The 11,794-nt window shown below is 39.7% G+C and overlaps 1 protein-coding gene across 4 annotated transcripts in view; it reads left to right on the plus strand.

The window, feature by feature from the left end:
* The window catches only part of SETBP1 (SET binding protein 1), a 273,582-nt gene extending 262,168 nt beyond the window's left edge, over nt 1-11,414 (plus strand). For all 4 annotated transcript variants that reach the window (XM_065661718.1, XM_065661720.1, XM_065661719.1 and 1 more), the window contains 2 exons: nt 2,340-2,507; nt 8,539-11,414. In XM_065661718.1, the coding sequence (XP_065517790.1) occupies nt 2,340-2,507; nt 8,539-9,095 (725 nt within the window). In that variant the 3' untranslated portion in view covers nt 9,096-11,414. The remainder of the gene's footprint in view (nt 1-2,339; nt 2,508-8,538) is intronic.
* Nucleotides 11,415-11,794: the final 380 nt, after the last annotated feature.

Here is an 11,794-nt window from a genome sequence, read left to right on the forward strand (position 1 = left end):
ACTTTCGGCACTGTCTTCTATAAATCTCTCATATACAAACTGATAAAATACAGGCAAGATAAATGCACACTGTGGTGAGCTGAAAACTGCCTGAACTGCTGAGAGCAAAAGATTATAATCAATGTCACAGAGTCCAGATAGAGGCCAGTCATTACTGATGCACCCCAGGGTTTGATAAGGTGGCCAAAATTACCTAAAATTTTAATTAATTACCAAGGTGGTGGGGTAGAGCAGACTCAACAAATCTGGAGAAGATACAAAACTGAGGAGTGGTTGATATTCCAGAGGGTCATGCTGTCCTCTAGAGGGACCTCAACAGGCTGCAGCAATGGGCTGACGGGAGCCACACAAAGTTCAATGAGGGCTCGTGCAAAGTCCTGCACCTGGGGAGGAATAACCCCTTGTACCAGCGCCTCTTGGGGGCTGGCCATCTGGAAAGCAGCTTGTCGGAAAAGGCACTGGGAGTCCTGGTGGACATCAGGGTGATCATGATCCAGCAATGTGCCCTTTCAGCAAGGGAGGCCAACAGCTTCCTGGGCTGCATTAGAATCATTGCCAGCGTATCAAGAGAGGCAATCTTTACCCTTTATTCAGCACTGGTGAGGCCACACTAGAACACTGTTCAGTTCTGAGCTCCTCAGTAAAATCGAGACTGCACATATATGACAGAGTCCAACTTTCAGTTGATCCCAACATCTCCTTAAACATGGTTAAGGGTCTGAAGCACCTCTCCTTTGAGAAAAGGTTGAGAACACTGGGACTGTTCAGCCTAGAGAAGAGAAAGCTCAGGGGGATCTTTTCCATGTGCACAAATATCTGATGGGGGAGAACAAAGAAGATGGAGCAAGGCTCTTCTCAGTGGTGCCCAGTGACTGGGAAAGAGGCAGTGGGCACTCAAACACTGGAGGTTATTTCTGAACCATATATTTTTACTGTGAGGATGGCCAGGTTGCACAGAGAGGTGGTGGATTCTCCCTCCCTGCAGATACTCGAAACTGGCCAGTCTAGAGAAACCTGCTGTAGCTAACCTTGCTTAAGGAGGGTGGTAGGATTGGTTAGGTGGTCTCAGGAGGAGCCTTTCAACCTCTACTGCACTGTGTTTTTTGAATCTTCATGTAATGTAATTGCCAGACTCTGATGCTTTTTATCTGAGGCCCAGGTGCAGATTGAAATTTGAAAAGAGTAGGAATTTATGAAGGATTATCTTTGTAAAATGAATGGCTATCCTGGGTATGTTGAAGCCCAGCATCAGAGAGTCTGGAAGGGGTTTTCATAAGTTGTCAAAGACTCAACAGAAATTCTGCACCCTAGCAGACTTCTATGGTCTCATGAGAGTAGGGATACTGGATTTTTACAAAGCAGCAACTGCTATGAGTTTTGTAAAATGGGCAAAAATTCCTGCAGTCTTATTGTAAAAAAAAAGTGATTGGGGAATTTTAGCTGTTTTTTCCACCTGGTAAATTCATATAGATACACATGCAATATGTATACACACACATGAACTCACACAAATATTACATATAAATAGGTAGATACACATTCAGGAGTGTTAGAGATCTATTATGTAAAATTTTAATCCAACAGTTAAAATTTGGTGCATTTATAAGCAAACAAAATGTCTTCAAACCGTAGGAGAGTTTGAGAAACATTGTTAAGGGAGGAATCTGCTATCCCTGAGTGCATAACTTTTATTTTTCTGATATATTTGACCTCTTTGGTATATTTCTACTACTTACATATTCTGCATGGCAATCTCTAGGTAGAAAAAAATGTGTGATAAATTGCTCTTTTTGAAAAAACTCCTGTCTCTTTGGTGAGTTGTTAAGGAAATTTTCATTAGGGAAGGAACTCCTAAAAATATGTTTAATGTACTTTAGACAGGTAGCTACGTATTGAGGCTGTTCCTGTGCATTCTCTTTAGTCAGATAAAACACCCACTGGGTCAGGTCATTATAGAAGTATGTCTGTGTGGGAGAATAAACTACCCAGGGAATGACAGATAGACAGCCCCACTAAATAGAGATATGAAGCAGATCTCTCTTTATACGTGTATCAGGGTGTATGTTTGCTTGGAGAAGAAAAAGTAGTAATATGGAATTATTATGTTGGCTACATTGTTTATAGAGATCCAAGGCTGTATGTTCTTAAGCAAAATTACCAAAGCCAAATAACAATTATGATCCTTGCTGGTATCAGGATCATACTATAGACACCTACATGGGGAAATACAGAAATAAATTCATTGGCATAGCGAAAACAGCAGCTGACTACTCCTTTCCAGATATTCCCCAAACATGTGACTTCATCAGTATTCATCCACATTTTGTTTCTTCCCCAAGGAATTGCAGGTCCCCACTTAAAAGCAGACCAGACTTCACTTCATAGTAAAATGGAAAGTTCTGCCTGTAACATGATGACCAGAAGGAAACCAGCAGCTGTTGACAGTGTTGCAATGCCAACTCCAGTGTTATCTCTTCTACCTTCATCATCAGCAACATCTGAAGCAGGTAATGTTTTTTCCCTCCATCCCCTCTGTTTCTTCCCTACCTCCTTCCTTCCGGCACTACAATGAACAACATGTGCTTGTACTATTCTTCCTAATTGGAGAGGTAACTGCAAATGTGCATATCTAATGTGATAATCTGGCTGCAATTTTTCTAATACTTTCTCATTATGGTCCTATCTCAGCATATCAGATCTATTTTATCCACATACCACCATTTGTGAAATGAGAACGCAAGTAGCACCAACCCATATGGCCTATCAAGGGACTCTGAAGCAAGACTCCTGGGTTCCTTTCTCAGCCCTGTTGTTCATTTATTTGAACATTCCCATCCCTCTAATATGAACACAAAGAGTACATAATGAATAGCTAAGGAGAAGCTGAGATTTCTTTCTGCATACTTCAGTGATTTTAGCATAATATTCTGCCTTGCAAATGGGAAATTGTCTGGGGCAATGAACAGTGATTTAAAATATATCAGAATAAATAAGTCAGAATAGCATGTTTTTCAATCAACTTGTATTTTGTGCTTCTATTTTGAATCAGATCAGAAGGATGATGGCTTTATACAGTCAGAAATTGAGCCAAGTCATTCAGGCATCATCATGCTTTTTCTTGGGTATAGTTAGAGAAGTTAATCTTGCATTGTGTCTTAATTTCCAATGAATGAAGAACCCACAGTACATTACCTTATGTGCAAGTATTAGGAGTCTCAAAGTTTTGTTAAACCTTTGATACCACATTCACAAAATATATGTGTATCACTGAGTCATGGAATTATCACATATTTAATTATTCAACTGAATGTGTTGTTTCAGTGCACTCCTTTTGATTTTCCTCTCATTTCCTGAATGAATAGTGAAAACAAGTAGCCTCTATAAAGATATTTTTTTATATTAAAAAATCAGGATTCTCTGTTTCATCTTTCATACTTTCCTAATATTTAAACTCAGGATAGATTTTCAGTGCAGCAGAGAATGAAAGCACACAAATATTTTATGATCAGTTTCAAGATGAAAGTGTATGCTTGACTGCATAGTTCATTCTTTCCATTTTCAGAAATCTAATTAAATTGTTGGTTTATCTGTAGCCCAGATGTTGAAATAATTTAGTTGAAAACTGAAAGAAACTGTGTTAATGGGAAAACAGGACAGTGCTATGGGTTTCATGTATTTAATAGGGAGTTCTTTGAAAAGTCCTCCATTCAAACCAAGTCGACAAACTGAGCCCAGCTGTTGAACAGTCTTCTCTGTGCCATGTTCTGGCAAGTGGCCTCAGGCAGTTCTGAAAGGATGGAAAATGACAGGCAGTAAGAAGGATTTAAGTACTACAGACATAACAAAGCTATCCAGAATAAAGTTAGGGGACTGATGGAGAACTTCTAAGGGGTTTGATCTACCTTGTTCAACACCACTGTGCTGGAGTGGGTCCTCCAGCCTGCTCTAAGCTATCCTTGGAAATATATATTTTTGGTAGAGATTTCTCTCTTTGCCTTAGAAGCTATTTCCAGGTTGTATCAATCCTGAGTGACTTCCTGGCATGGTCTGTGGCTGTTTCAATTTGTCTTTTTGAGATGGAGCCTCACTGCATCTGTGTACCCTGGGGACAGGAAAAACACTGGGCCTCCCTGTGCCTTATTTTAAATATGTAAGGCTGTGTTTTAGGACTAGTGTTAGTTCTTGTTTGTTTGTGACAGCTAGGTGAGGTTGTTTGGAGGGTGGGAAAATAAAGGAAAAGTAGAAGCACCTGTGCCATGTCAAGCATTTCTAGTTTCTCTTCACTTTGGCCTGTATTTTGCTAAGTAGCTTCAGGCCTTCACAGATGCATTGCATGGCCATGCAGCCTGGGAGACAGCAGCCTGGGGAGATAACTATTCCCATACAAAATCTGCCCACCTCCATGTATCCCCAGCACCTGGATCTTGTATCATAGAATCATTGAATCATAGAATAGTTAGGGTTGGAAAGGATCTTAGCGATCATCTAGCTCCAACCGCCTGCCATGGGCAGGGACACCTCACACTAAACCATGTCACCCAAGGTTCTGTCCAACTTGGACTTGAACACTGCCAGAGATGGAGCATTCACAACTTCTCTGGGCAGCCCACTCCAGTACCTCACCATCCTTACAGTAAAGAACTTCCTCCTTATATCCAATCTAAACTTACCCTGTTGAAGTTTGAAACCGTTACCCCTTGTCCTATCACTACAGTCGCTAACGAAGAGTCCATTCTCAGCATCTCTATAGGCTCCCTTCAGATACTGGAAGGCTGCTATGAGGTCTCCATTCACCCTTCTCTTCTCCAGGCTGAACAGCTGCAACTTTCTCAGCCTGTCTTCATATGGAGGTGCTCCAGTCCCTTGATCATCCTCATGGCCCTCCTCTGGACTTGTTCCAACAGTTCCATGTCCTTTTTATCATGCACCATGTTGTATCATACCCGTAGGAGCACATTCCCTCTTTCATATGCCTGCATGTATAGTGTTACTACTCCCCACTTCCTCTTCAAACCCTTCTATATGAATTTCACTATATCTAGAGCAAGACAAAAGTCTTCCACCCAAGGCTGTATTTCCATGTGCAAACAGCACAATATGTGCAGGAAGAGAACACAGAGCCTAAAAACAGTGCCGAACAATTTGGGTACGGGGTTGGGCAGGATCTGTCTGGATAAAATGGAAAAGATTAGTACATAGCTTTGGTTTTCAGCAGAGCAGTATATCACATGGCAATATAGGAAAATATTTTATATCAAAGATTGCTTACCAAGAGCTTCCAGATGAGTTAGTAACACCTAATGGCTCTCACTTCAATAGTGGTTTATTTTGGCAGATTTCCCTGATATTTTGTCATATGCACACCTCATCAAATCTTCCCCCTGCAGACCCATCAAACTCTTTTCCACATAGTCTCCCTACACCAAGTGTAGAATCAGATGTCTGTGATTCTTGAAAGTTAAAATAATACTAAGTTTTTTAATATCTCCTTTAAAAAGCCTGACTTGAAAGCATGCTATTTATTTGATCCATGCATTCTGACTATTGACAGACTATGTAAAATAACTCAAACAGTTTCTAGAGCTTGAAAGTCCAGAGGCTTGCTAGGAAGAAATGCGAGAGTATTAGTAGTAGCTTCTAAAAAGCTTCCGGGGAAAGTCATAAACACCCCAAAGCATTTGTGAAAGAAAAATTAATGCAGTTAGCCAACATAGAACAGTGAAGGTTTGTGGGTTTTTTTTTCTAAATGAAAATAAGTATTTGATTCTGAAAGGAAAAGGACTGTTGTCTTGCAAAGTTTTATGAGGCAAAAAAGTATCCAGTGTGAAGTAAGACACTGAGAGTGGTGTTCAACTTATAGATCTAAATGTAAGTGCAAATTCCCACTCATAATTGTGTGCATGTCAGTTAATTTTGGAGAACTAGGCAGTTTGGCAGAAAATAGATGCCTATCTCTGCTCTACTCAGGCACTGCCTACTCACCATCAGGCTCCACTGGACACTCACCCTGGGTGAACTGGACCTCTTGGGTGCCTCAGAAACCTGTTGGATTTGGCAGGATAGGCAATAAACCTGCATCTTTCTTACCCAACATCAGGGTGTCAGGAGGATGTGCATTGTCACCTTAAATTGCATTGAGTTCCCATTTAAGAAATGAAGATCATCCTGTAACAACTATACAGAGCAGATCTCCACTGACTGCGATGGGCTGGTAATAACAGCAGAAACAGCCAACTATGGCTAAATTCAGTAAAAACATAAAATATTTGCAGATACTTGGCTAATGCTGTTTTTCATATTCATTTCCTGTCCTTTGGCTTGTTTTCTTTCCAACGAAAGTTGAGAGTAATGCCAAATCTGATTTCACCATTAACCTTGCAATTTTTCCCATATTTCTGCTAGATTTCTCATCTTCAAGATTTCCATCATCAACTGAAAAATTTCAGTTTTACTTCCTGGGAAAAAATTTTGCATCTTGAATATGGGATTTTTCAAAAGTCTTGAAAATGTACCCTGACAATAGCAATAATAGCAATAAGAGTCAAAAGGTGGAGAGTTGAATATGAAGAGTGTGCCAAATATTCAATTTTTTAAATCTTCTGACCTGAAACTACTCTTGAGATCTGGGGGGGACTCAAAGAAGTCAGATATTTAAAGTTGGAAATACTGGGACCGTATATGTCAACCACCATTGAGGCCAGATGAAAATAATCCTTTAGTGTGACCACAACTTAAGCTTTTTTTGATCAGGTGACTCAGAAATAGCTCACTGCTACTTGCCCTTAGGGTTCTTGCATCCATACTTTTTAGGGTGACCTACTTGAGAGGAATTCCATGCAACTAAATAGCTTCTGAGCAACTTAGATATTTCATTTCCTTTCTCTTTTTCTTTGGTACTAAAATGACTGCATTCTTCTTTTCTTTTGTCCTCTGTGAATCACAAACTGCAAGTGGGTTTTATTTTTCTTTTTGGTATGGGGAGTGGGTTACATATGGAAAATGTATTTTGTTTTGTAATTAATGAAAACCAGACTTTGGGAAGTTGGCCATCCAGGTCTTTTGTTTATAAGAGAGCATATGCCTGTGTTTTGTTTATGACTCATTCTTAATTCTTGCATTGTAACTTGGATTTGTTTATGCAAGCTCTTTGCTGAATCCAAGCAATGGTGGTATGAGAGCCAATAATTTATGTTCTCCAAGAGGGGAGGCCAGTGAGTGAGGTTTGTATGCTGAATCTGTCATAGCACCTAGTGAAAACAGGAGATTCTACCGCTTGACAGCTCCTGGTTATCTGCAGAAAATGGTACAATAGCAACTTGATTTAAACTACTACTACCAGGTTAGCCTGTTAGCCATGAAGGGAGTGATAACCTCCAAATGAACCTTTCTAGAAATCTTGGCTGCTCTGGAAATTTCAAGGATTTCAAACCCAAATGACTGCTTGACAGTCAGGTGTAAATTAAGTTTGCAAGTAGATGTGGGCTGAGGTTAATTTAGAAGGATGTTTTAGTCTTTAAGGAAAAGAAATACTGAACTCCATCATTTCTCTTCCAACGGTGCAAAACAGGTATGTTAGGAGTGGAAGGGAGCACTAGTTATTGCAACAGCAGAATTAATGCATTGTTTCTCTCTCAAAGTTACTTTTAATCTGTGAGCAAATCCTCAACTCCGAACAGATGTCACATTCAGTAGAGGACAATGAGACAATTTAAGAAAAATGAGCAAAATCTCGTGTCCTAAGCAAGTGACCAGGAGCCAAGAAGTGTTGGGTACTCTTTCCAGCTCTGACAGTGACTCACAACGTGACCTTGGCAAGAGACTTAATTACTTTGGACTTCACTCAGGTCTAAAGTAAGTGATCTGAACCAGGAGCAAGCTTACTTTAGGGGCCATTAAAGTCAATTATATGACTGAGTAGTTTCAGTTAGTATCTGCAGTGATGATAGTAAAGAAGCCCAGGTATGGGGTAATGAATTTGGCACAGTTGAAGTGACACACACAGCTAGTCTGTGCCCACCAGTTTCAATAGCAAACTCTTCCATACTGTCATCCATGATTAGTATTAAAGGCTGAGGTAAAAACATCAGGAGTATATTCTTGGGGTATAGAAAGTTTAATAATCACAGTGGGCCAATATGACAGCTATGCTAAGCAGTCTTTCCTTCCCTCCCACTAGAGGTTTAGCAATGAGAAACAAACCCACGGTGAAGCATTTCTGTAGAAAAGATTTGTTGCTGTAGAAGTGGGGAGAGATGAAGAGAAATCTCTGGAAACTGCTTAATAGTCAAAGTAGTGTTTTCAAGTAGGACAGTAAAAAAGTAACAGCAATTTTACTGGGACTCTAATAAATATTTTTTACTTCTTTTTAATCATTTTTCTATTTAGAATCCTTTCTTACAGCCATCGCTTCTTCAGTAGTCATATTCAGGCTGCTAGGCTTAAAAGTATTCAGTCTTCCTGATGCTGAAATCATTCAAAGGACAGTTTCCATTCACTGTTGTTTGACCTACCCCTGTTTCTCTCCTTGTCTCCCAACAGCCAGCTCACCACTGAAGAAAAGGTTCAAGCGCCGTGAAATTGAGGCGATCCAGTGCGAAGTGCGCAAGATGTGCAACTACACAAAGATCCTGTCCACGAAGAAGAATCTAGATCATGTCAACAAGATCCTGAAAGCCAAGCGGCTGCAGAGACAATCAAAGACAGGCAATAACTTTGTCAAGAAGCGGAGAGGGCGTCCTCGGAAGCAACCTCTTTCCTTTGATGAAGACTCCAGAGACCAAATGCCAGTTCTGGAAAAATGCATTGACCTTCCCAGCAAAAGAGGCCAGAGACCGACACTCAACCCTTTGATACTGGAGCAAGCAGCCACTCAAGACACAATCATGGCCACCATTGAGGCTGTCATACACATGGCTCGAGAGACGCCACCCTTGCCGCCTCCTCTTCCTCCTCCTCCTCCTCCACCACCTCTCCCTCTGTCCCGCACACCCCGGATTGGGAAACGGAAAAGCAAGACCTTGCAGGAGGAAGAGGAAGACGTGAAAGTGAAGCGGCACCGGAAAGGCAAGGGGAGCGAAAATGAGGGCCTTCCATAAGGCCAGAACACCTCATAGGATAGTGGGGTGCTAGTAGCGGGGCACACCAGACTGAAGGACTGGAGAAGCACAGTCCACTTTGCCCCTGTGGCAACAACAGACTTTTTCATTTCTTCGGCAGCCAGAACCCATTGTGGAAATCTGTGCCAGCCGGGATTCACATCTTCCTCTTCATCGCTTTTGCCTCAGCCCCCCCCAAAAAAGAGGGGGAAAGGCTGTGGGAAAGGTTGGGGATAAGGGGGGAGGGGGGTGTGTTTCAAAGTTGGGGATAGCATCTACTTTACACAGTTTCCAAAACTAATGAGCATCTCAGCATTGCTGTTCTCATATTGTACCTGGAGGTGGGAGGTCATCCTCGCAGAGAGCTAAACATTGTCACTAGAGCTGTGTGCTCGACACTGATTCTGTTTGGCGGGCCAGGTGAAACTAAGAGTAACCATACCATAGTAGAAATCACTGTAAAAAGGAAAAAAAAAAAAGAAACAAAAGAAAAAAAACAACAACAAAAAAAAAAGAAAACCACAAAAAAAAAAAAAGTGTAATTTTCTCAACTGTGATCTTGGTTATAATCTGTTTGATTTTTTTTTTTTTCAGTTTTATATACCTACAAGGCTTTGGGTGAGCATAACCCAAAATGCCTGACTCCTGCTAGAAATATATTTCTTTCTCATTTACTTGCCTAGTTACAACTAGCTGCAATATAGGCAATAGAAAAGTAGAGCCTTACACGCGTGCACAGTCATTCTGAGTGCTATTCCAAGGAACAACAGAGTATCACAACATTTAACATAAGGTGTACATGGATAGCACGTTTCTATGAAGCAACTTGGCATTTTCAATGGCACGTGAAAAAGAGGTCATGCATCAACCAAGTTGTTTTCATGCTCAGAACATACGACTAGAGAACAGCAAGACATTTCTGGGGAATATAGTTATAGTAAACATGAACAAAATCACCAAAAAAAGAATATAAAAAAGATAAAAGATCTAAAAAAAAAAAAAAAACCCAAAAAAACAGAACAGAAAAAATAGAGTAAAAAGACAGGGCCCAAACCTACCAGTTCTTGCCACCTGCAATTCCCAGTTAAACTGACGGGAATCCCAGGATCCAAATAATTTGCATTAGGTAGCAATGCCTTGATATGTTCTTTTGAAGAAAATAGATAAAGTAGATTGTTTAAAAAAGAAAAAAGAAAACAACACCTTATGGAAAATAGGTTCTTTCTTGGCAATTATTTCTTAAAAAAGAAGAATAAGTGTTCTTATCTGAAAATAAAAATAAAATGTTCAAAGGGTATCACCACTGCAATTGTATTAATGCCACTTTGGATATGTTTTCCAAGTTGTGGTTGCCTTAATAAACTAAAACAAAAAATTAATTTTTTTTGTACATACTGTAATTATAAAGCTCTCAGTCTGCATGGATGCAAACTGTGTGTGACAAATCGTCTCTTTAAATGGTCAGTTCAAACTGTACATTTCTCATTCGAGTTGTACGTTAGCCATCGAGTTTACTTGAGCAAAATATCCGAGCTCCATTTCCACAGCCCAATTAAAAAGTTTAACTAAAACAAAGACTGAATGTGAAACTGTTCCATTGCAGTAACAATACTTTAGAAAAGAAGCCAGTTATTGAAATTTGAAATAGGTATTTTCGATTTTATTTCATTTCTTTTTAAACCCTTCAGTACACTCAACACCTGGCATGGCAAGATGGATATTAAAATGAGAGGGGGGAGGGAAAATTCCAGCAAGCAAGAGGGGATAGAAATTATTTAATGATTCACAAGCCAACTGCTATTCCCTTTTTTGAGAAATCTTTGAACTGGCCTATTGCCAAGAAAATTTCAAATAGCACGATACTAAAAAAACACAAAACAAACAAATAAACAACAACAACAAAAAAAAAACAAACAACAAATCCAATAAAAAAGTCCCCACAAAAAAAAATAAATTGTGTTTCTATTCTGTTATTTATTTACAAAAATCATATCAAGACTATGGTGTTAAAGGGACACTGTAAACATACAGCTCATTATATTTAGAGACTGATTTTTCTTCTGTGATAGCACCTTAGGTTATTAAAACTGAATGCATTTGGTGTTTGGATTGGGCTGGGGGGGCTGGGAGAAGGTTGGGTTTTGGGTTTTTTTAAAGGCTGGAACAAACATCTATATTTCCTTAAAACTGGTAAGAGGGATTGCAGAATTTTGTTTTGAATTTGTTTTGCATCATTCATCATACTCATTTGTGCTTTTTGTTTTCCAATTAATGCAGCTTAGAAATAAACTGGCCGGTCGCTCATTCTGTTACAAACAATTTTGCTTTTCAGTTGTCTTGAATTAGCACAGTGTTACTGACTGAAGTTGTAGGCCTGAAAAAAAAAAAAAAAAAATGCTTAAACCTCTTCAAGTTCTTCCCTTCTTCCTTAAAAAGCAATGGATGAGGTTTAGTTGATTCAGAAATCTTTTTTCCATCTCTCCTTTGGGCCTGAAAATAGGTGACAGTGTCACTTAAAATGCAAGAAAAACTATAAATTTGGTATATTTCAGCCTATAAGCTGAAACTAAGCTAGACAACAACATATCCTTAGTTTTACCCTCCGTGATTCTTTTATTAACATTGAAGGACATTTCAATATGGAGCAAGTGGAGCAAAGGTCTGAAAAGACCAAGTTCTGTCATTGAACACCCGTCATG

The sequence above is a fragment of the Lathamus discolor genome, chromosome Z (genome assembly GCF_037157495.1).
Source record: "Lathamus discolor isolate bLatDis1 chromosome Z, bLatDis1.hap1, whole genome shotgun sequence".
In the NCBI taxonomy this organism is placed as follows: domain Eukaryota; kingdom Metazoa; phylum Chordata; class Aves; order Psittaciformes; family Psittacidae; genus Lathamus; species Lathamus discolor.